Genomic DNA, 22,053 nt, shown 5'->3' with positions numbered 1-22,053 from the left:
ACTTTATCACTGAATTAACATAAGTGTTTTGAGTTTAATTATAAAAATGATGGATCAGTCAACATATCACATAGGTGCAGGAGAAATATGCATATAAAAAAAGATCTTTTAGATCTTCTGAAGTCCAGTAAAATGGCACAATCTGAAACTGTGCCCTTTATTTTTATTAGCTTGAGTTTTGTTTGTTCTGGGCAGAGTATTTTAATCCTACAGCTATTTTAAAATCATTGAAAGGTAGAGAACAAATAAATTGTAGATCATTTCATTAATATCTCCCACCAGTACAGAGCTTTTTCCCTAGTGTATGTATTTTCTAGTAGCTTGAAACAACTCTGAAGTAGACAAATTGCTGTCTTACTAAGTGTCTCACTTCCCTTCAAAGTCCATGACACAGAGACCTCAGCATTATAAAGTTGTTCTTGATATTCAACTTAAAAGTCTTTTATTACACTAGGAGAAAATGCATCTAGAGACCCTTTTATCATGCTAGTGTGCATAACTCATCTGGTCCTCTGAGGTTGACACACTATGTTATCATGTCTTTGTCCTCCCTTATGTTGTAATTTAAATGAGCTACATGTATTTGGCTCCTTTTAAAGCTTTCCTTCATGAGGCAATCCTGCATCCCTTAAACATTTGCTTCATCCTTCTCTGAATCTCATCTCACTTAACCAGTGAAAGGCTTATTGGTGAGCACCTGATCCATGCATCAGCAGCAGTGCACTGAAGGCCAAATCCACCCTGGAACTCCATTCCTCCACTCAAGTATTAGCTAGACAGCCAGCAGAAAATCCCACCCCTAACTCATGCAGTCAGTGTCTCAAGAAAAGACAACATTGCTGCAGCAGTAGCAACATGTGCCCAGGCTAAGAGATAGCAAATCCAAATAGAGCTTTCCAGGGGATATAGGCCACGAGAGTAGCCAGAATGCAAGGTCACTTTAGGGTGACCAAGTGTCCTGATGTTATAGGAACAGTCCTGATATATAAGACTGTGTCTTATATAGGCACCTATTACCCCCTACCCCCATCTCAATTTTTCACACTTGCTATCTGGTCACCTTAGGTCACTGTATGGCAGATTAAATGGCAATTCTTACAATACAATGGGAAAGAGGCACCTTAACATAAGGGAATGATGCCTGAGGGGTAGTTGAGATTGTTTGTTAGCGATGGAGTTAGTTCCTTAAAATGTCTTGAATGTGTGTGTCAGATTCTCATTAACTGTTTTTTTTCCCCCAATATCATCCCAGCTTCTGTCCCTGTAGGTGTTGGGACTAGATCTATGCATTGGAATGATTCCGGTCTCTGCAAAGGTCATAGGAGATTGGAACAACTTAGCAAAGAAGCACCTACCAGTCCTAGAAAAAAAAAATTACTATGCTCAACTGTTCAAGATACACTGGTATTATTCATCATATACAGTAATATAGCACCCAGAAGCTCCAGCTAAGTTTGGTGTCCCATTACAGTGGGCCCTATCCTAAAGAGCTTACTGTCTAAGCAGATAAGACAAACTGTGGAAGAGAAACAGAACAAAGTGACTTTCCCACAGTAACACAACATTTTGGTTGCAGAGCTAGATGTGATTCCCATTCCAGAAACTTGTCTCCTGCCAGTATGTATCTTGCATATAGAGATTCCTTTAGATATACATCAAGTCAAGAGTCATGTAATGTCACTTCATAGCAAGAATATGCACGCAGTGTATGCTGAGGCCTTTTTTACACACATTTTTCTTTTAAAATGGCTAAGAGTTGCAGTACAGATGACTAATCTCTGTATTACTGCTGAACATATAGAAATTGGCTTTTTAAAATACTGAAGACTGCAACACACATCCTGATAATGAACTGACTGAGGCCATATGGCGTGGAGACAGGGAAGCCTTGGAGGTCGCCTTGGACCATAACATTACAGCTGAAGCAAAACCAAAAAAAGGTTTTTAAAGTAGAGTTTATATTTTAAGTCTCTTCACTTTCTCAGTACAGGCGAATACATCCTGCCTAAGTCTAAGACATTCAATTACCCCCTACTCTCAGCTATGACAGGTGATGCCTTGTAAAAGCATAGCTACACTGTGCCATTTAGTTCTGTTCCTTGCAAAAGATCCAAATTTTGCTGGGAGACAACTGACTGCTTGTAGCATAAGAATCTTTCTGAACTTTTGTTACAGTTTGATGAAGTAAGCGTGACAGGGTAAGTCTCATCAAGTTAGAGTGACCTTTTGTTTTCTTTGTAAATTAAGAAAAAATGTACCATATGCATTTTCTGGGTATATGCATTTGAGAGAAGTCCAAGGCAAATTTCTTAAGAATGTATTTGTTTCAAAGGTCTCCAAGAATAGAGTCACCTGAAAGCGGATGTACAGAGACGCTGGCTTTCCTTAAAAAGTAGAGCTATACATTTCTTTCTTGCCAGAAGCAGGGAGAAGAGAAATGCTCTCTAGAAGTAAAATGAGGATAAAGTCATGGCCAAGAATGTGACCATACTGACCTCCCCTGATAGGCAGGTACTTCATAGGCTGTAGAAGTGAATGTCTGTCTCTATTTTTGCTATACCTTTCCTGAACTTAGGAAATGGATAGAGAATGAAGATGGCTGGCTGTCTCCTGACACCTACCAAGACAGTGATCGGAAACAGAAAGATAAGGAAGACAAAGGCTGCTTCCTTTACTTATTTTAAGCACCTGGCAGGTGTAAAGCTATAAGCCAGTACAGTAGGACATTTTAAAAGTGGGCCCCAGACCCTGGTACTTGTACGTCTACAAGCAATAGAAGATTCACAGCATGGCTGTGGCTAGCCCAGGTCAGTTGACTCAGGCATGAGGACCTTAGGCTGTGAGGCTAATAATCACAGTGTAAAACATTTGGGCTGGAGCCCAGGCCCTGAAATCCCGTGAGGGTAGAGCTCTCATAGCCCAGGCTCCAGCCTGAGCCCAAACATCTACACTGTAAATTTTAGCCACGCAGCCCAAGCCCTGCAAGCCTGAGTTAATTGACTTAGGCTCTGAGACTTGGTGCCACAGGTTTTTCATTTCAGCGTAGACAGACATAAGGTCTTAAAGTGGAAAAGTTTCTACTTCAGTTCAGATAAGTGTTTGTGCATAAAGGGAAGGCACCACCTCTAGTGCAACAGGCATTATTAAGTGATTATATTGCTTGAAGGGTGGGATGGGGGATTGATCAATTTAATTATCATTTATTTATTATCACTACATTTTGAACATTGAAAGAGACTCGTGAAAGCATTTGTGCCAAAAGACAAACCCAGAAGTGTCACAGTATACATTTTATTTGGATTATATTCAGGGCCACCGAGAGTGGGTTTGGGCCCTGATGAAGAAAAATTTTTGGGCCTCCCAGTAAGGGCGGACCGGCTAAACAGGGCCAATGAAGCCGGGGAAGCGGGGCCCCCTTCTGGACCCGCCAGGCCCTGGTAATTTGTACTGGCTCCCTGCCCCTCTCGTGGGCCCTGATTATATTTGTTTCCTTAGTCATCTTATTCAGATTGTCAAATCACAGTTGACTTCTATTTAAGGTGGAAATGAATACTGTGTGAATTATTTTGAAATATCATTAACATCGGAGAACAGTAACAGCTTGAAATGAAGAGGGAGCAGCAGAGGGGAAAGGAAGCATAAAGGTAACCAGAGCAGGGGATTTTTTTGTCCCGTAATTCTCCCAATCTGTCATGCTGAGAAGTCTCCTACCAGACCAAGGGCTGCAACTGTGAACTTCATGGATTTGTTGGAGGAATCTTGCAAATCCTACAGAATCAGGTTTGAAAACTAATTCCTGTTGGTATTCTATTCAGACTGCGTTATTTGTATTACAATACAGTAGGAGGGCCTCAGTATGCCGAGACTATACAAACATACAGAAAGACACACTCTCGGTCCTAAAGAGTTTAAAATCTAATTCATTTAATGTGTGGTCTAGACAATGCAATAAGATGTATAAACTACCATACAAGTAAAGAGCGAACTAGAGCTAACAGCCAAAACTACTGAGCTTGAGTGCCAAAACCTAGGCACTGAAATCAAAATGACCTGATTTTCAGAAGATACTGAGCATCTCTGAACACCTATTGACAACCATAGATGAGCAACACCTCTGAAAACCAGTCCACGTTTATATAGATTTAGGTGCTTAACGTTAGGTCATCACTACCACAATTATTTTTTTGCCCTATGAATAGAACTTTGCACATGTTGTACTGATTTTACAGTTTCAGTCATGTATTAAACAGATAATTATTGTATGTCAAAACCAGGTATTATGCATGATCATCAATAACCCACTATCTTAGAGTTAACTAACAGGCTGTTTGCCTGGAGCATTTGCACTCTAGCTCCCAACTGTCTCCTCTTCTAGTCTGAAAGGTTTTCTTATTGAGCTGGCAGAGTAGGGCAATGAGAGTTGTAGCATACTGCACTACAATGGAGGCATTCTGAAACATTTTACAACTCCCAGCAATATTCCCATCACTATCACAGAGAATTCCACTAGAAATGGGAAAATTTTGCAACACAGTTAAGAAAACGTGGATATTTTTAAAAAGCTACTGTTAGCCTATCAACCAACAGGCAGGATTCTATCTGCCCATCATGTAGCATCTCCATCACCAGGTAGGTTTCATGGGTGTGGTGGAATGCCAATCTAGAGAGTTTAAGGACCTTACCAGAATTATTTTTTTTTTAATTTTTCATTCTCTAGCATTTACCCACAAAGAGCAGGTATATAGACAGAAAAGACCATCACAACTCTCAGAAACTACCTTATGCAATCATGTAAAAGAAAAAAAAAAGAAGGAAAATGTGAGCATACCAGATTTCTCTCTCCTATTCTAAGCTAATTATGTGATATTAATTATTTGTATTACCATAGCACCAATATGGCCTCCTTTACCCTAGTATCTGAGTACATCACAAGCACATGTGAATTTGTGCTCATCACACTCGTGCTAGGGAATTATTATTGCTATGTTGCAGATGGTGGAAACTGAGGCATCAAGACACTAAGTCACTTGCGCAAAGTCATACAGCAAGTCTGTGCCAGAGCAGGGACTGTCTCCTGAGTCCCAGGCTGTGGGAGGAAGGGGACGATGGAGGAGCGAGGGGGCTTGCACTGCACTCACAGTTCTCCTCCTAAACTAGGAATATACACCCACATACAGGTACACTTACAAAAAATAAAAAAAAGTCACCTATGAAAATGAGGGAAAGAAAGGAGTTACAAAATCAAGCTAACACCACATACTTCTCATTTTTGTTTGCTCTGATCAGTGAAGTTAAGGGCAGGTGGTCATCAGTCATACATTTGAATTCCTTGTTCTTGTTTGTGTCAAGTGTCACCAATATTTAAAATGGTGCTTTATATTTAACTGTCTAACATATTCTTTGCTTGTCAGAGGGCAATAGAATTTGGTGTTCTTACATAAAGTAAATCCATTACTGACACATTCGGGGCTGGATTAAAGCATTTGGGAGACCTATGCACTAAGGAAATTAGGGGACTCCCACCTTTCCTGCCCCAAGGAGCTACGAGGCTCAGGGAGGGGGCTGTTGGAGAGCAAAACCGCCCTGCACTCATCCTGCAGCAGCTCCTGCTATTCAATAAGAGGAGCAGATTATGTTCTTTCTGGGCAGCAATTTTATACAGGAAATCTAGGCTGAACTATAACATACAGGCTTCAAGGTAAAATGCCAATATTAATATCAGTTTATCCTCCTGGTGCTCATTAGAGAAAGAAAATAGATGAGGGAACAAAGCTGAGAAGTCTTTAAATTTCAGCTTTAAATTTAAAAATTGATAATCTGTCTGCTTGTTAAGGCATTATTCTCTGATAGTAGCCTACATTGTCCAGGCAAATTTTTCCTTTTACCTGGCACAAATATATGCCACATCTCCCATGGATTATTATTTGTACTGTGGTCAAGCCTAAAGGACCCTTTGTTTTTTCTAACGTATCTAGCTCAAACAGGAAGACTGAAATATCTCTGGGGCAACATCTATCTAACTTGAAACAAGACAAGTGAACGTAACAAAAAAATGGGAGGTAGGGAATAAAGATAGTGTCTTATGGTTACAGAAGGAATTCCATGCCTAAAGGACAACAAGTGTGACAATGTCTGTGGCAGTAGACAAATAGGATATTCAAAGTTGGGGGATGGAGATGATGAAATAAGTGACAAACGTGGATACATATCAAATGGCTGAGTTGTGGAAGGCCTTGAAAGCAAGGATAAGAAGTTTGAATGTTATGTAGTGAAGAAAGAGGAAAGTGCAGATGAACAGACAAAAAAAGATAATTTAGTATAGAATGGAGGTGGGGGGCAAGGTTGATGTCAGGAAAGCCAGATAGGAGGTGGTTAACATTGTCAACACTTGAGATGAGGGCTGGAATAAGAGTTTTACTAAAATGGAAACAAAAAGATTGGATTTCAGGGATTTTATGGAGGAAGCAGGAAGTTTTGGACACAGCATGGCTGTGTACAGCAAGGGAAAAGAAGAACTCAAAGAAGACACCCAAGTTACAGGCTTAAATGACAAAAGGATATTAGTGTTGTTAAAGCTGACAAAATGGGGTGGGGTGGGAGGAGCCAGTCTAGAAGAATAGAATAGGTAAGGAGTTCAGTTTTGATCATAATATGTTTAAGTCTGCATGATGCAGACTCTTCTGGCATCGCTATGCAGGCATAGGCCTGTAGTGTAGATGCAGCTTACACTCATCAGAAGGGGTTTTTCCTGTGGTGTAGGACCACCACCAACTTAAACAAAGTTGCTATGTTAATGGAAGCCCTAAGCACTATCAACATAGCTCTGTCTACACTGGGATTATGTTGTTATAATTACATCAGTCAGACATAGCTGATCTCACAGGAAATGGGAGAATGACTCACTAGGGTTGCCAACTTCTTAATAATTTAAAGAAACGGACACTCCAGCGGGAGTGCCCCCCCCACATCTCCCTTAAGGACCCACCTCTGCCCCACTCTTCCCCAGAGTCTTCCTCCCACCCTCTTCTCCCCCCTCCTATCACTCTCTGCTTTTCCCCTCCCACTCCCCCACCCGGGTCAAAAGGGACTCGCTGGCTGAGCTAGGGCTGGGAGCTGCTGCCACCAGACACAGGTAGGAGGTGGCACCAGCTGAGTAGGGCTGATGCAGGTGATGACTTGGCACCTCTCTGCCTTCTCCACCCACAGTAACCAGACACTGGTTGTCCGGTCAGTAGATCTGTCAGTAGGTAGGAGGGACAAACATGAAAGCCAAAGAAAGGCAAGATTTCAAGGACAGTATGATCAATAATGTCAAGAACAGCACAAAGGTCAAAGAAGGCAAGGACAGAGTAGAGGCCCTGAGATCTGGTCTTTAGAGACTTGGCGAGAGCAGTTTCAGTGAAGAGGAGAAGGCGGATGCCAGATAAGAGGGAATTCAGAATGGAGTTGGAGGGCAACGGTTGTAGAAAGCACAGAATGTGCTTAGAGGTGAAAGAAATGAAGGAAATAGGTTGATATTTGGACAGGTACGTGGGGGAGACCAGAGCATGCTTGTGTGAAGAGAGGGAGATAAAGAAGGTCTGGAGGCTTATAAGTAGGAAAAAGAGAGACACATTAGTGTCAATACTGAAGAAGGAGAATAATTGGGGATGGAAAAAGGGAAGACCAGTCTAAACCTGATGAATGATTCAGTACATTGTGTTGAATTCTTCCAGGCAAGTTAGTGTGTGTAGATTTTATAAAAAGCTCAAATACCTCAATAAGTAACTGGATATTTATATGGATTAGAATAATCTCAAAGCTGCACATAAAGTTTTAGTTATGGGGGTATGGGAAATACTTCAGTTTTAGCATAAAAAGCCTAAGCAATTCCTTTTGTGCTGTATGTATGCTACATTTATGCCTTTATATACAGCTATGCAGAATCATGTCTACTAAGTAAGAGATTTACTCCTAGTAGAAATAACTATTGAGCAAAGGTTCTTGATACACTTCAAGGCTAGATAACAGAGTCTGAAGGTTAAGTTCTGACTTACTGGAAGCCTAAATTTTTTCATAGGAGACTCAACTAGGAAATGGCCAAGCACTTTCCCCAATTGATGAGAAAATCAGTTTTCTTCCAAGGGATGTCTGCCAAAAGGAAAGGATTATGAGCAGAGAAGAGCACTAAACATTGCCAATTTCCTTGGTTACTATATGAAGAATGTTAGATGTTCAAAGAAGTCAAGAAGAAACTGAAAAACATATAAAAAAAACTGACGAGGGAGAGGGAGTGGAGTGCAACATTAATTGTGCCACTAAATCTTGTCAAATCACCCCAGCGAAGTAGTAATGAAAGAATGCATTACACCACTGAGATTTAAAGACTTGGAAAAAACCCACATATCTATGACTTCTCTCTCACACACACAAATTTCAGATGAGCTGTGCTACATTTTGCCATACAATTCACATTAGATCATTGTGAATTCTGTAACTAAAAATCATCTGAAAAAGCCACAGCAAGTGTAGAGCCCAGAATGTCACTGAGTGACTAGCATACAGCAACTGAATCTAACACACAGTATTTTGTCACATGATAAAAATATTTAGCATGCACATGTTAGAAAAAGCAAAAGGCCGGAACGGGATTTTTACAAAGACTGTGGAAAAACCAAAACGCTGGTCTTCCTACTAGGTTTTGTTTTAAGATTATTCCTTTGAAATGGCTAACAAAATACCTTATTGCATATTTGTAAACAAATATGGCTATTTGCTGAAATAATTTTTAAATAATCTGTATGTGCATGTTAAAGTAGTTGTCATCTATTTCTCTCCCCTGCTCAAAGGGCAGCCATTTCAATACATAGAGAAGGCAAGGCCACAAACTTGTCTCCCTCCATTCAATCTGAATCATATTTGGACTCTGTCATCTCCTTTAGGGTTGTCTCTCAATCAAATTAAAATTTAATCACCACCAAAATAAACCTTTATCTGCCTTCCCAAACAGCTCTTTACTCCTCCTGTTCTCTGTCACTCAGGCTCATAACCTTAAGGTCAACTTTGACTATCATGATCCCTCTCCCCACCCTTCACATCAAAACCATCTGAAAATCTGTTGCTTGTCCTAGTGGTCATGTCTAGAATCCGTCCATTACATCTTAAAATCCCATTTAGGCCTTCATGATCTCCTCTTATGATTATTTCTACCATCTTCTCTCTGGTCCAACTGACAAACCATGCTCCCCTCCCATTTCCAGTCTACACACACACACCCACCCACCCACCCCAAAAACCCATGCCCATTAAGATAATCTGCCTCAAGCATTGTTCTGACCATATCACCACTATCTTTGGACTCTTCTATTCCCTCTGTCGCCTCCACCAATGAAATTGAAGTTTCTTGTCTATGTCTTTAAGCCCTTCCATAATTCTGCTCATTCCCTTTTCAAGCCTTTTCTTCAGACTATGCTCAGCATAGCCTAAACTTATCACTTGCCGGACACTTGAATACGCAATGGAAAAAGTTCATTTAAGTTTCAGAAACATGTATACAGTTAAATATCTGCAGACTTGGGGAAATTAATAGGACCGAAAATCACACTAATTTAAAATTCATTCAATCACAGGTGTCTTTCAGCTAAGATCAGCCTTTCAGCTGCATCTTCTGTTCAAACAGCTATGTCAGGCAAAACAGCCAGGATTTACAGGGGAGACAAGCGCAGCAGTGCATTCACAACAATCTAAATGCCCAATATTAAAATAAATGCACTTGGAATACATGTCCAAACTCCCAGTTTTTTTAACCACATTTCCCCCCATGCCTTATTATTTGTATGATAGCAGCAGACAGAGGCCTCAACTGAAACAGGGGCCCAATTTGCTAAATGCTATATATACATACAGTAGAAGACAGGTCCTGCCCTGAAAAGCTGGCAGTCTAAGTTAGTCAGATACACACAGAATGGAAGGGGAAATTGAGGCACAGAGCAGTGAAGTGATTTACCAAAGGTTACACAAAGTTAGTAGTCAAACCAAGCACAGAACCCAGGTCTCCTGATGGCCAGAGCAGTGCCTTACCTTATTAGACTATGCCACCTGACCTCATTTTCATCTTAGTCCCCCTCTGGGTAGAGGAACATAAGCAAACAATTTTATTTCCCCCAGTTTTATTACAGAGCAGCCCAGGATGACTGACATGGCAGCTTCCCACCAGTAGCTGCCTTCCATAGCATTAGGCTAATAATATCATAAACATTCAAATTGCAGATGTTCAGCTATATAGGTGGTTTGTGCATTATACCTCTTCCCCCACCCTATGTCTGTCTTATGTATTTAGATAAGCTTTCTGAGGCAGGGACAGTCTACTACTCTGTGTTTGTACAGGGCCCAGCACAACAGGTCCCATTCTTGGTTGGCCCTTAAATGACTCCATAATAAACAATATTAATAGTGGTTTTCATCCTTCATTTAGGGTATGTCTACACTACAGCTGGGAGCATACTTCCCAGCTCAGGAAGACAATCAATCACACACTAGCTCTGCTTGAGCCAGTGCTCAATAAATCAGTCAGTCACAATATAGCCCGCGATAGCACAGGCAAGCAGCTCAGGCTAGCCACTTGATACAAACCTTCCCAGACCCCCTTCAGGGTATATCCTCAGGCAGCTAGCCTGAGCTACCATCTGCACTACCCCTGGCTTGCTATCACTTATCTGTCTTTCTGAGCTGGGATGTATACTCCCAGTTGCAGTGTAGATGTACCCTTAAAGTGCTTGCACTTTTCTGTATGCAGCACAGTGGTCAGTAATAATCACCTGAGCCAAAAATAGAAAAAACACCAACAATATTTATCCTCCTCTTTATTTCAGCCGCAATTCTCATATGGTCTCAAAATTCCTAGTAGTATTAGCTGTATTATCCCATAGAAAGTGCTAGGAAGGTACTTTATCAACCATCCAGTAGTGCTATTGAACAGTTTTTATTCTGATTCTTCTCCACACAAGCCAGCTCCCGATAGACACCTATGGGAAGTTATGGAAAGACTTAGCAGTTATGGAAAAACTTCACACTCACATACTCCCCCCCCCCACACACACACACACGTGAGCTATTCTTGCTGTAGATTTCTGGGTTGAACTCCCCAGACCCAGCAGATGGCAGATCTGAATATAGTTAGTGCCCACAACAAACTCATTCCTTCTGGCAATATACCAGAACCTGGGATTTTGTGAGCTTCAAGAAGCAGAACAAGACTTCCCTGTTCAGTCAGGCCTTTAGACAAAGTAGTTTCATACTGAAATAAAAAAAGGTGCTCAGGTGTTTATGCATCTTTAATTAAGTCCATTTTTCCAATCGTCCTTATGGATTAGGAAGACAAAATATTCCAAGAAGAAACTACTGCCTCCAGATGTATCCATGTATAGACACCATTGGTATGTCAATTTGAGTGCTTTTATGTAAAGTTCCCTTAACCTTTCACCTCTGGGGACCAGAATACAAATTGAAAAAATGGCTTTCAGCCTAACAGATATATGTTCTCATCACTAACTCTGAATAAGAGTTAGCTTAAGTAGCAATTTTTGCTAAGAAAAGGCCCAGGATTAAAGTATAATGGCGGTTGCAGGCCAGAAGTTAGGTACACTAGGTGCGTGGGGGGAAACTTTCAAATTGGTTCTTTACACTCATCCTGACTTTAACCAATCTAATCAGACAATCAGTTCTTAAAACATTGCAATTTGTCATTTATAAGTTATCTTACGTAATATTTTTTTAAACAATGGGCATGACACAGTTACGTGTCATGCTATATATGCACTTGGTTTTTATACACAGTATGACTTATGAAACCTTATAAAAGAAGATCCTAGTTAGCATGAAATGTCACAGAATGCTTTTATCATGCCTTATTCCTCATTCCATGTACATGGTAGTGTCTATGTTTACCTATTATCACAACTAATCCCATGAATGTATCAGCATTTATTTTTAATGACTAACTAGTTCTCAGACAAACATAAATAAATGCTTTTAATGCAGACTGATACTTTTAGTCATATTCGTTAAAAAACGTTTATAGAAGAGTAAAAAGTTACCAAGACTAGAGAGAGAGAGAGAAAACAATATTAATCCTGACTGTTAGAATGATCGTGGGGCCAAAATGTACAGATCTGATTTGAACAATGCTTAGAGATATGCATATTTTCATGCATATTCAATAAATCACCTTTCCGGCTGACTTTTAGGCTTTCCCTTTTGGAGAAAAAGTCAGACCCTTTTAGAATAACATCTGTAGCAAGCAGTGTCCATGTATGGTCTGTAGAAAAGGAATTGCATGAATCATGGAAGTACATTCTAGAGGTAATAAAGCTTGTACTGCATTTTATTCTTATGAGATGTAGTTGAGTGGCAATGGTATGAATAGCATTTGTCTATATTAGGGTACAACAGATACATATTTGGAGTATGTATTCCTTTCAGCTTTTCAAAAAGAAAATGAAGGTGACTAGTGCATCCATCAGGAACTAGCAGAATAGCCAAAGATCAGCTAAGTAATGCAACTAATTTTTCTTCTCATGAAAAAAAATGCCATTGCAATAATTTTTATAATTGAAAAACCTTCACTTTTGCCCACTATATTGGATACATCTTAAGTCAAATTCTTATGGAATAGATGACCATCAATTGAGAATACTTTGTGAACTAAGGCTCAGTTTTCATTTGAAAAGAAGTAGAGCTGCTATTTCTAAAATTGTCTGACAATATATTTGTAATAACCATTGAATACCAACATAACATTTCATACTTCACTTTTTTTTCCATTTTTAACATTGTATATAAATCTATTACTATAAAAATAGGACAAAAATAGTATATTTGTGACATTTTTAAAGCATATTTTTGGAAAAAAGAAAACAGTGGGGAGACTGCTTTCAAAACGTGCATTCATTCTTCTAAGGAAAAATCTACTATTTCAAATAGTATGTAACGTAAGAAAAGCCTAAAGATGATGTGGTTCAAGTCAAGGAGAGCTTTGACCTTGGTTTCAATAATAGTATGATTAGATCTTAAATGTTATACTACATGATGCAGTCTGTGTAGTTACTATAAATATACTAGAAAGAACTAACCAAAAAAAAGATCTGAACTGGTTTTTATATTAAAAGGAGATTGATACTCTCCCCCTTTATAAACATTTTCCCAACTTTGTTTCTACACTAGAGCGATTTAAATAGCTGTAATAAAACTTATTGGGAGGGATTCATGGGAGGAAGTCTCTGCAAGGCGTTCCCCACAACTGTTCTAGAGTGGGGGTTGCTCTCTGCAGAACCCACCTTCAAACCTGGAGGATCCCAAGAATACTACAACTATACCCATGGAGACCTGCTGCACCCCTTCCCTCTACTACCCCCTTCTCCCCACGTCCCTGGAAAAACAGCTCCATTGGAGCTGCTCTATTAGGGGATCTTCCTGCCCATGGTAGTTGCCTAGAAGCATTAGTTGAGGGGGCTATACAGAAATAAACACAGCCTAGGGCTGTTTATTATCTTTTGCCTAATGTCCACAAGGAGACAAAATGATACATATCCCAACTGATCATCTCATATGCACTCCTGCCTTTGGCCTCCCAAGTCTCTGTTCCCTCCTCCACTGTGGCTGCCCATAGTCAGGGAATATCAGGGATTTTCCTACACTCCCCTAGGGAAGGGTCTACACTCCCCCTGAATTTCTCCCCCCCCCTTCGCCCCCCAGTTACATGCAGTGTTCCCAATTTAGTTGTTGGCTGAAAATTTGAATTGAAATTTAAACAATACACACTTTAAAAACATATACAGTACAGGAGAAAATACTTGTACCTGAGAAAGCATAATGAGTTTGAAAAGTATAAACAAAGTCTAGCTTCCTCATACAGTTGTTATTTATTACAACGTGAGAACATTTTTCCAACTATATTGGCCTACCTAATGATTTCAAATTATGATTTGTAAGCAAGGTCTGAATGAGCTCTCCCTTGACAGCTAGTGATGAGCCAAGGGTGGGTGGAAAGGTGTCAGGACCAGACTGTATTTACATGAACACACCTATGCTGCCTAGGTATCTAGCAGCCAGAGCTGTGCTGCCCGACTGATCAATTTTAGCTGGTGCTGGGCTACAAATCACTTTAGTATTGAATTTGGGGGTCATGAAATGTTATACTTATTGTATGAGTAAAGGGTAGCAGAACTGTATGTAGCCTGCCTAAATGAGGGTGTCTCCCTCAGTGCTTAATTTGTGCTAGCGCTTGCCAGGGCTGCGCCCCGGCACCCCTTGGGTTTGGCAGTTCATAGGCCTGGGACCTCTGGGCTTGTCACATCAGTTATAAAAGTACTTGCTTGAGCCCCGGCACCCCTCTTATTACAAATTAAGCACTGGTCACCCTCAACTGAACTGCACTCCCTACACATGAGGTGAAGAGGGAGGGACGGTTGGGCACAGGTGTTTTGCTTGGTGGTGTGGGCTCTGCCCAAAAGTCACAAGCACTATTTGACCTTCCCCTCTCTCCTGTTTAGAGATAAAACTGATTAGGCTCCATAGAGAGCCTTTTGGTTTGTTAAGTGACCACTAGAGCTGAAATCAGAGATAATCAGGTCAAAGTGCTTAGACCTGCTGCAGGACAGTGTTTCTGTGGAGGAGACTGCCCAGCCTGCACTAGCAGCAAGGTTCCCCGACTGAGAGCTGGGTGGAACCTTGAGAGACCAACTCGCAGAGGTCACAATGGCAGGTGGCAGCAGAAGGGGACAGTGCAGGGCCATTGGGGACAGAGCAATGAAGTGAACAGTGTTACAATGAACAGCAGCAGCCAGAGCATTTATTTGTTGGACTATGTTTTAGTGACTTCACTCCAGAATGCTAGATTTGTGACAGGGAAATGTACATAAATATGTGTTTCCTAGTAGGCCAAGATTTTTAAAATGCATTATTTGCCAAGGTATTTCACATCATTGCTATCTCAAGAGGTCATTATCTTGGGGAGATTCTGTACTAAAATTTTTTATTATTATAATTAATTTTATGTAAGAATGGCCATATTGAGTCAGACCAATGGGTCCATCTACCCCACTATCCTGTCTTCCAACAGTGGCCAATCCCAGTTGCTTTAGAGGTGTCCAGGTATTTTTCCCACTTTGAACTTTAGCGTCCAAAAAGTGGGGACCTGTATGTACCCTTCTAAGCTTAATGCCTAGCTTAGATCTGATAGCGCCGCCACCAGCCAAAATATAGTGTTTGGCACACTTTCTGTTCCCCCAAAACCTTCCCTGGGGAACCCAAGACCCAAACCCCTTGGGTCTTAAAACAAGGAGAAATAAACCATCCCCCTTCCTTTCCCCTGCCCAGACTTTCCCCTCCCTGGGTTACCCTGAGAGGCTACACTGATCAAAACTCCTTGGATCTTCAAACAGAGAGGAATTAACCTTCCCCCCCCTTTCCCTCCCACCAGTCCCTGGTGAGTTCAGACCCAATCCCCTTGGGTCTTAAACAAGGGAAAAAATTAATCAGTTTCTTAAAAAAGAAAGCTTTTAATTAAAGAAAGAAGAAGTTAAAATTAGCTCTGTAAAATTAGAATGGAAAATGTTTACAGGGTATTCAGCTCATATACACTAGCCTGAGATTCAAGTTACAGCAAACAGAGGTAAAAATACTTCCAGCAAAATACACATTCACAAGTTAAGAAAACAAACATAAGACTAATCCGCCTCTTCTAGCTAGCACTTACTATTTTGAACATGAGAGACTGTTTCAGAAAGATTGGGGAAACCTGGGGTGCACGTCTGGTCCCTCTTAGCCCCAAGAGCGAACAACAAACAAAAAATTCCCTCCACCGAGATTTGAAAGTATCTTGTCCCCCGATTGGTCCTCTGGTCAGGTGTCAGCCAAGTTTACTGAGCTTCTTAACCGTTTACAGGTAAGAGACATTAACCCTTAACTATCTGTTTATGACAAGAGGGAATGAACAGAACAGGGAATCATGGAGTGATCCATCCCATCATCCACTCCCAGCTTCTGGCGAACAGAGGTTAGGGACACTCAGAGCATGGTGTTGAATCCCTTCCCACGCTGGCTAACAGCCATTGATGGACCTATCCTCCAGGAACTTATCCAGTTCTTTTTTGAACCTTGTTATAATGTTGGCCTTCACAACATTCCTATCAAAAAGTTCCACAGTGCATTGTGTGAAGAAATACTTCATTTATTTGTTTTAAACTTGCTGCCTATTCAATTTCATTGGGTGATCCCTGGTTCTTGTGCTAAATGATGGGGTAAATAACATTTCCCTATTCATTTTCTCCACATCCAGTCAACATTTTATAAGCCTCTATCATATCCACTCTTAGTCATCTCTTTTCCAAGCTGAAAAGTCCCAGTCTTTAATTTCTCCTCATATGGAATCTGTTCCACATCCCTAATCATTTTTGTTGCCCTTCTCTGTACCTTTTCCAATTCCAATATATCTTTGGAATACAGTATTCAAGATGTGAGCGTATCATCAATTTATAAAGTAAAAGTGGAGGAACTTGATTTTTCAGACTGATCAGCCAAGCCAATATTGACAACCTACATGAAATGCCTATGGACTGCATGCCTATAGACTGCCTCAGCATGTAGAAAGCCTTATAAGCTGGTCACTATCAAAGCCAATTTTAGAAGTACTTAATAAGGCTGTTAATAATGTTGGAGACAACTCAGTTTATGCCAACCAACATGGCTGTTGCATGATAGTTTCTATTTAAGCAAGAGATACTACACACTAAAAACTGGAGGCCAATGTTAAGTGCATTGTCATTTGTTAGTTCTGAAGTTGTACACTGATTTCGAACAAGACCAGCAAATGCTCACTATCTTTCTGCAAGAAACAAAACTGACTGGTTAGAAGCATGCGGTGCAACAGTGAAAGACTTAGTAATTGAAAAAAAGTAAAGAACTCTCTCACCACATTCAGAAAATTTGCATACATGGCAGATGAATGCACCGCTGCAAACGGATGTCAAGTATTAAGTTCTTGCATATGTTATCTTGATAGCTGTGGTAGACCAGTAGATACATTCTAGATGTTCAGGTTATAGAAGAGACATTGGCTGCATCCGTGATATCTTAGAGTTAAATGCTTGTAAATTGAACCCCAAAGAGATGGCTGCTTGTGCATCTGATGGAGCTGCAAACTTCTCTGGAAGACATAGTGGAGTGCAAGCTTTGTTCAGAGAAAAGTGTAATTCTAAACTCTCCTATACACACTGCAGAGGCCATCCACTCCAGCTTGCTCTAGTACGAGCTGCAGAATCTTCAAAAGACATTAACAAAGCCAGAAATTTAATGGCTGTGTTATATTCTTTTTTCTGCAAGAGTCCAGAAGGACTGAACATCTTGGAAACAAAACAGAAGATACACTGGGACTGAATTTCAGATCAGTCCAACCTGGGAAAACCTGCTGGCTTTCTCATGAGTGATTCTTGGCTGTCGTCTTAAAATTACTGCAACCATTATTACTGGCTTTGGAAAGCACCTACCGAGATGGGACAGATCTAAGTAGTGAGGCTGCTGGACTACTTTTGTTACTATGTTCAGAGAAGACGGTCACCATTCTCTCTCTGGTAAGTCTACTGTTGAAACCACCTGGGTCATTAAACAATGTCATCCCAGCATCTGCTACAACAGTAATAGATCTTTGTCCAGCAATAGAAGCTACCCTTGGATCAGAGATATCCACTGAAAACATACTGGAAGAAACAAAGACTTCAGTCCAGAAGTTGACTTATATTGACTCTTTATAGGATGTCAAGCCAGCTGAAAAAGTACACAGACTTGATTCTTACAAATCTACAATAGTGATTTCTTGACTCTACTCAACTTCTACATAGCTTTTACAGATGTCTGTCTTATAAAACACCTACAGTTGAGTGGAGTGAGGTGCTACCAGCAACGGGGCTGCTATGTGATCAGGACAGAAAAGAGAATTTTGAACACAGAGTGGCATTTCATACAACAAACAAATGAAGATTTAACTTCAACTTTTTCATCATCACTACTAGTGGTTTGACCCAATCTTTGTGCTATGTTTCCTGGGATTAAAGAAGTAGGACTTCATCTCTTACTACTCCTAGTCACAACAGCTACAGTTGAGCATTCTTTTTCCTCATTGAATAGAATTTTGTGTTCTGAAAGAAGTTGCCTTCTGCATGATCATATCATGAAGGACTGTAAGTAATGGACATACAAGATGACACCAAAGACTTGGGCAAAATTACAAGAAGCCAAGAGAAGGATGTAGATGTAGTGCTTCATAGTAGGCTTGAGTAGCATTTTTACTATGGCACTATACAGCCCATCTTCACCCTTACAATCTCAACCCTCGTTGATCCTCTTCTCCTCCCCGTCCCCCATATATTCAAACACTCCCCTGGAATTTCAATTCCTGGGGAAAACACTGAGGAAGATGGTGTTACAGAATTGGCTAAGTCATCCTTCAAGGGGTGGGTGTGGGAGCGGGGAGAAAAGAGATCCATACAGAAGGTATGCCACATGCACAGATACAAAGAGCACAACCTGTATCAGGAAGTGTAGATTTGGCATTGAATTAGCCCTAATCAAGGACATGTGCCTTTGAGTATTCCAGTGTAAAAGTTGTTTGGATCAGATATCCATTGACTATCGGACTCTGGGTGCACATAGTACATTTTGCAGTTTTCTAACTGAGCTTATAAAATGTGGAAGGCTGTACTAAGCATGCATGCATAGCTCACTTAGCTGCATGTTAAAAGACTTAGTGAAGTTGTGTGGAGCTTGGGTAAGGGCTGACTGGCACACTTGTCCCATTCACTGTCTATCTGTAAAGTATGTAAAGAACACTTAAACACTTTCCAAGGTTCGTGGAAGAATGGGGTCTTTCAGGCATACCTTATAAAGTTTCAGAGGATTGGGCACAGATGGTATCTAAACAGCAAAAAATAAACTCCCCAATGTGGAATTAAATTTTTCCTTCATTAGTGCACACCCAAAATTCTGACAAAAACTTTAAGGCTGCCAGTAAAGTATTCAAAAACCAGGGAACTCCAAAGTTACAGGTACACCTTTACCTATGTCAGTGTGTACAGCACAAGTGTAATGGGTAATATTGTGTATTACTCTGTCTATATTACACAAAGTCCATTAAAAATGCCCAATAAACAAAAATAGAGCAATAATGAAAGGTTGTGGCACGTGTAGACCACCTAAGTTTACAACTCAATTATCTTGGAAGCTAACCGCCTCATTTCCTAAAATACATGAAAGGATTGTTGAAAATAAAATCCATAATACAAGAGTATTGATTAATTTAACATTCAAATGTTTTAGAAGCCAGAGAAGAAAATTTTCTTCTCTAGCCAGTCAGTTAAGATTGGACTATTAGGACAAACAAAATGCCAGGAGACAAGGACAAGGACACAGACATTTACAACATGCTATTTGCATATCTAAGATGGGGGGGAGGGATATTATACCCTAGATATAGTATGCAATCATCTAATTAGGACAGTATCATAATGCATATTGCATAAGACAGAAAAATTAAGTTATATGTAAAACCTTAATTGTGGCATTTCCTAAATTTTGAATGCTGAACTGGGTAATCTTACCATTCTCCTAAAGTACTTTTTTAGAGAGAAAATTTGAGCCAAAACTGTTTTCTGAGTAATAAGAGCTACAAACGCTGTATGATCAAATAGTGTACACACCATGGGCCAAACAGGTCATAACAACATGCACTGTGTCTTATTTCTGTAGAGACGGCCTTGAAAGCCTCTGAGAACTACAATGATGTTTCACTGAAATTCCATCTTTCATAGCTGTGACAGTGTCTCAAGAGCAACTGAGTAACGAAAGACCCTGTTCACTAGAATTTCATTTATTTCAAGGAAATAAAACTATAGCACATGGCAATGAAACCTACCTTTGCAAATCTATTTAAAATCCCGTGGGTTTATTAAAAACTGATGGAGATTCCTGCATTTAATATAAAATAATACCACTGTATTAGAAAAGACGACATCTCCCTCACTCAACTTGTTGTTTTTAAGTGTCTATACGGCCAGATGATGTAGACTGGCTAGTTTCTAACTCTGGTTATTATTCGCAAGCTGTAATATCAAAATTGTATGATTTTGTATCATAAGTACATTTTTAAAAGTTAAATCCTTATACTAAGAACTGGAACAAATAAGTTTAAAACAGTTTCTAACTTTTTTTTAAAACTAAACATTAATGCTTACATTCAATTTTTAAACTGAAACTTAGCCAAAAGAGTCAGTAAGAGAGTATAAGAATATAGACGCTGATTCAAACTTCAGTGGGATTTGGATCGAGCTCTTAAAAACCCTATAAAAAGGGCATATTTTAACATTAATAAATGGAATTATATTTAGCTTTTTTGGCCCAACTAAGATATTCTGTACATACAATTTTCTCTGTAAGGTACAGTATTATAACAAAAATTATAAGAGAGAAAAAGGTATGTGTGACAAGCAGTCTAATAAGCATTAAATTAACTAGAGGAAATTAAGACATTTCACTATTTTCTTAAAATATTACAGGATTTTTAAAAATCATATCTGCTTATATATGGCTACATTATATGTATTTAAATCATTGTTTGTTTAAACTGTGCAACCACTTATCCCCACCCCCCCCCACACACACACACACTACAGTGAATGTTACACACTTATTTAAATGCCCTACCCTTTTTTGAAGAACTATTGGAGTAATCGCTGGCAAAGTTACCCTTCTTGCATATAAGCTCATGTCTGCTCTTCACAGAATTAGACTAACAGCCTCCATTCAGGTCATACATGAAATAAAGTCCGTCCCTGGCAATATTCCTTGAAGCCTCAGTTCTCAGAACCCAATACCTTAGAGTCAGTGCAAAGAAACAAGTAAGAATGCAATAAATGTCACCCTGCTTATGTGAATCCAACCCTACCCAAAGCCAATTAAAGATGACTCTGGGACAGGACTAACTAGCAACCAACCAATCACAGGGCTTGCAAACTCCTCCTTTGTCCTTGGAAATATGTTCTGATACTTTTGTTTATGATATTTAAAGAAGCAGATTAACAAGTATTTAAATCACACAGGAGCCTCCTCCGCCCCGCGCCCCCCCCCTCAAAAAACTAGAGCAATTGTATGCCTTCTTTGCTGGTTGGAGAGAAAAAGAATTGTGACTTTTTTGTTTAAGTATTTAATTTACAGACAGAACATCATTATACTTTAAAATTTTAAGAAGTAGGCATATTTAGATTACATTTAAAATATGCTGTTCTTAAAATAACTTAAATTAAAGCAGATTCTGCAGTAGATATGATTAGAACTATGAGATTAAAATGTTTTAAACACAAGCCTCTTTTGATCGAATATGTAGCATCTAAAATGTCGCTCACACTAGATTAACAAGGTAAACAATCTACAACAGTTCATGTCAAAAGTTCATAACATTTCAAATAATGATGTGTAACATACACAGCTATTGCGGTCTTTAAAAAAAACACTGAGTAAATTATTTAGTGCATGTCTGAGTACTGTACATATCCTTGAAATGTTCAGAGCTGACTTGGCAAATACTATAATAATCTATGCCAAAACCACCTTATCCTTGAGATGTGGGGGGAGGGGAAGAGGGAAAATAATTGGAAGATGAAGGCAGCCATTTATGCGCAGAATGTGTTGAGGAAGGAAAACTGATTACAAGCCACATTAGTCAGTGATTTTAAAGAATTAAATGCTGATGCGTTAAAGAGAAACAATACCATCATCTATAATTAACAAAAAATATAATCATATCTAACATGCCACTGGTACTGATACGGCATAATTAGAGCTCATAAATTCAATGTGCCCATTCATGATTTTAAAATTAGGCATGTGCTTGATGACCTTGGTAAGCCCTGTTGGCTTCAGGGGCTCACACACATTCTGAAGTACTCTGCAGAATGAGGCCCTGAATCAGAGCTTTAATGCGCTTTTGCACAGAGCAATATGCAGATTAAATATAACAATTTCACCTGT

General features: G+C 39.7%; 1 protein-coding gene across 3 annotated transcripts in view; it reads right to left on the bottom strand.

Annotated features, from left to right (window-relative positions):
• The window catches only part of GRB14 (growth factor receptor bound protein 14), a 61,248-nt gene extending 40,333 nt beyond the window's left edge, over positions 1–20,915 (bottom strand). For all 3 annotated transcript variants that reach the window (XM_050968964.1, XM_050968965.1, XM_050968966.1), the window contains exon 1: positions 20,731–20,915. In XM_050968964.1, the coding sequence (XP_050824921.1) occupies positions 20,731–20,793 (63 nt within the window). In that variant the 5' untranslated portion in view covers positions 20,794–20,915. The remainder of the gene's footprint in view (positions 1–20,730) is intronic.
• Positions 20,916–22,053: the final 1,138 nt, after the last annotated feature.

This window comes from Gopherus flavomarginatus, chromosome 10 (genome assembly GCF_025201925.1).
Source record: "Gopherus flavomarginatus isolate rGopFla2 chromosome 10, rGopFla2.mat.asm, whole genome shotgun sequence".
Lineage (NCBI taxonomy): Eukaryota > Metazoa > Chordata > Testudines > Testudinidae > Gopherus > Gopherus flavomarginatus.
This window is presented reverse-complemented; position numbering and strand designations above follow the sequence as displayed.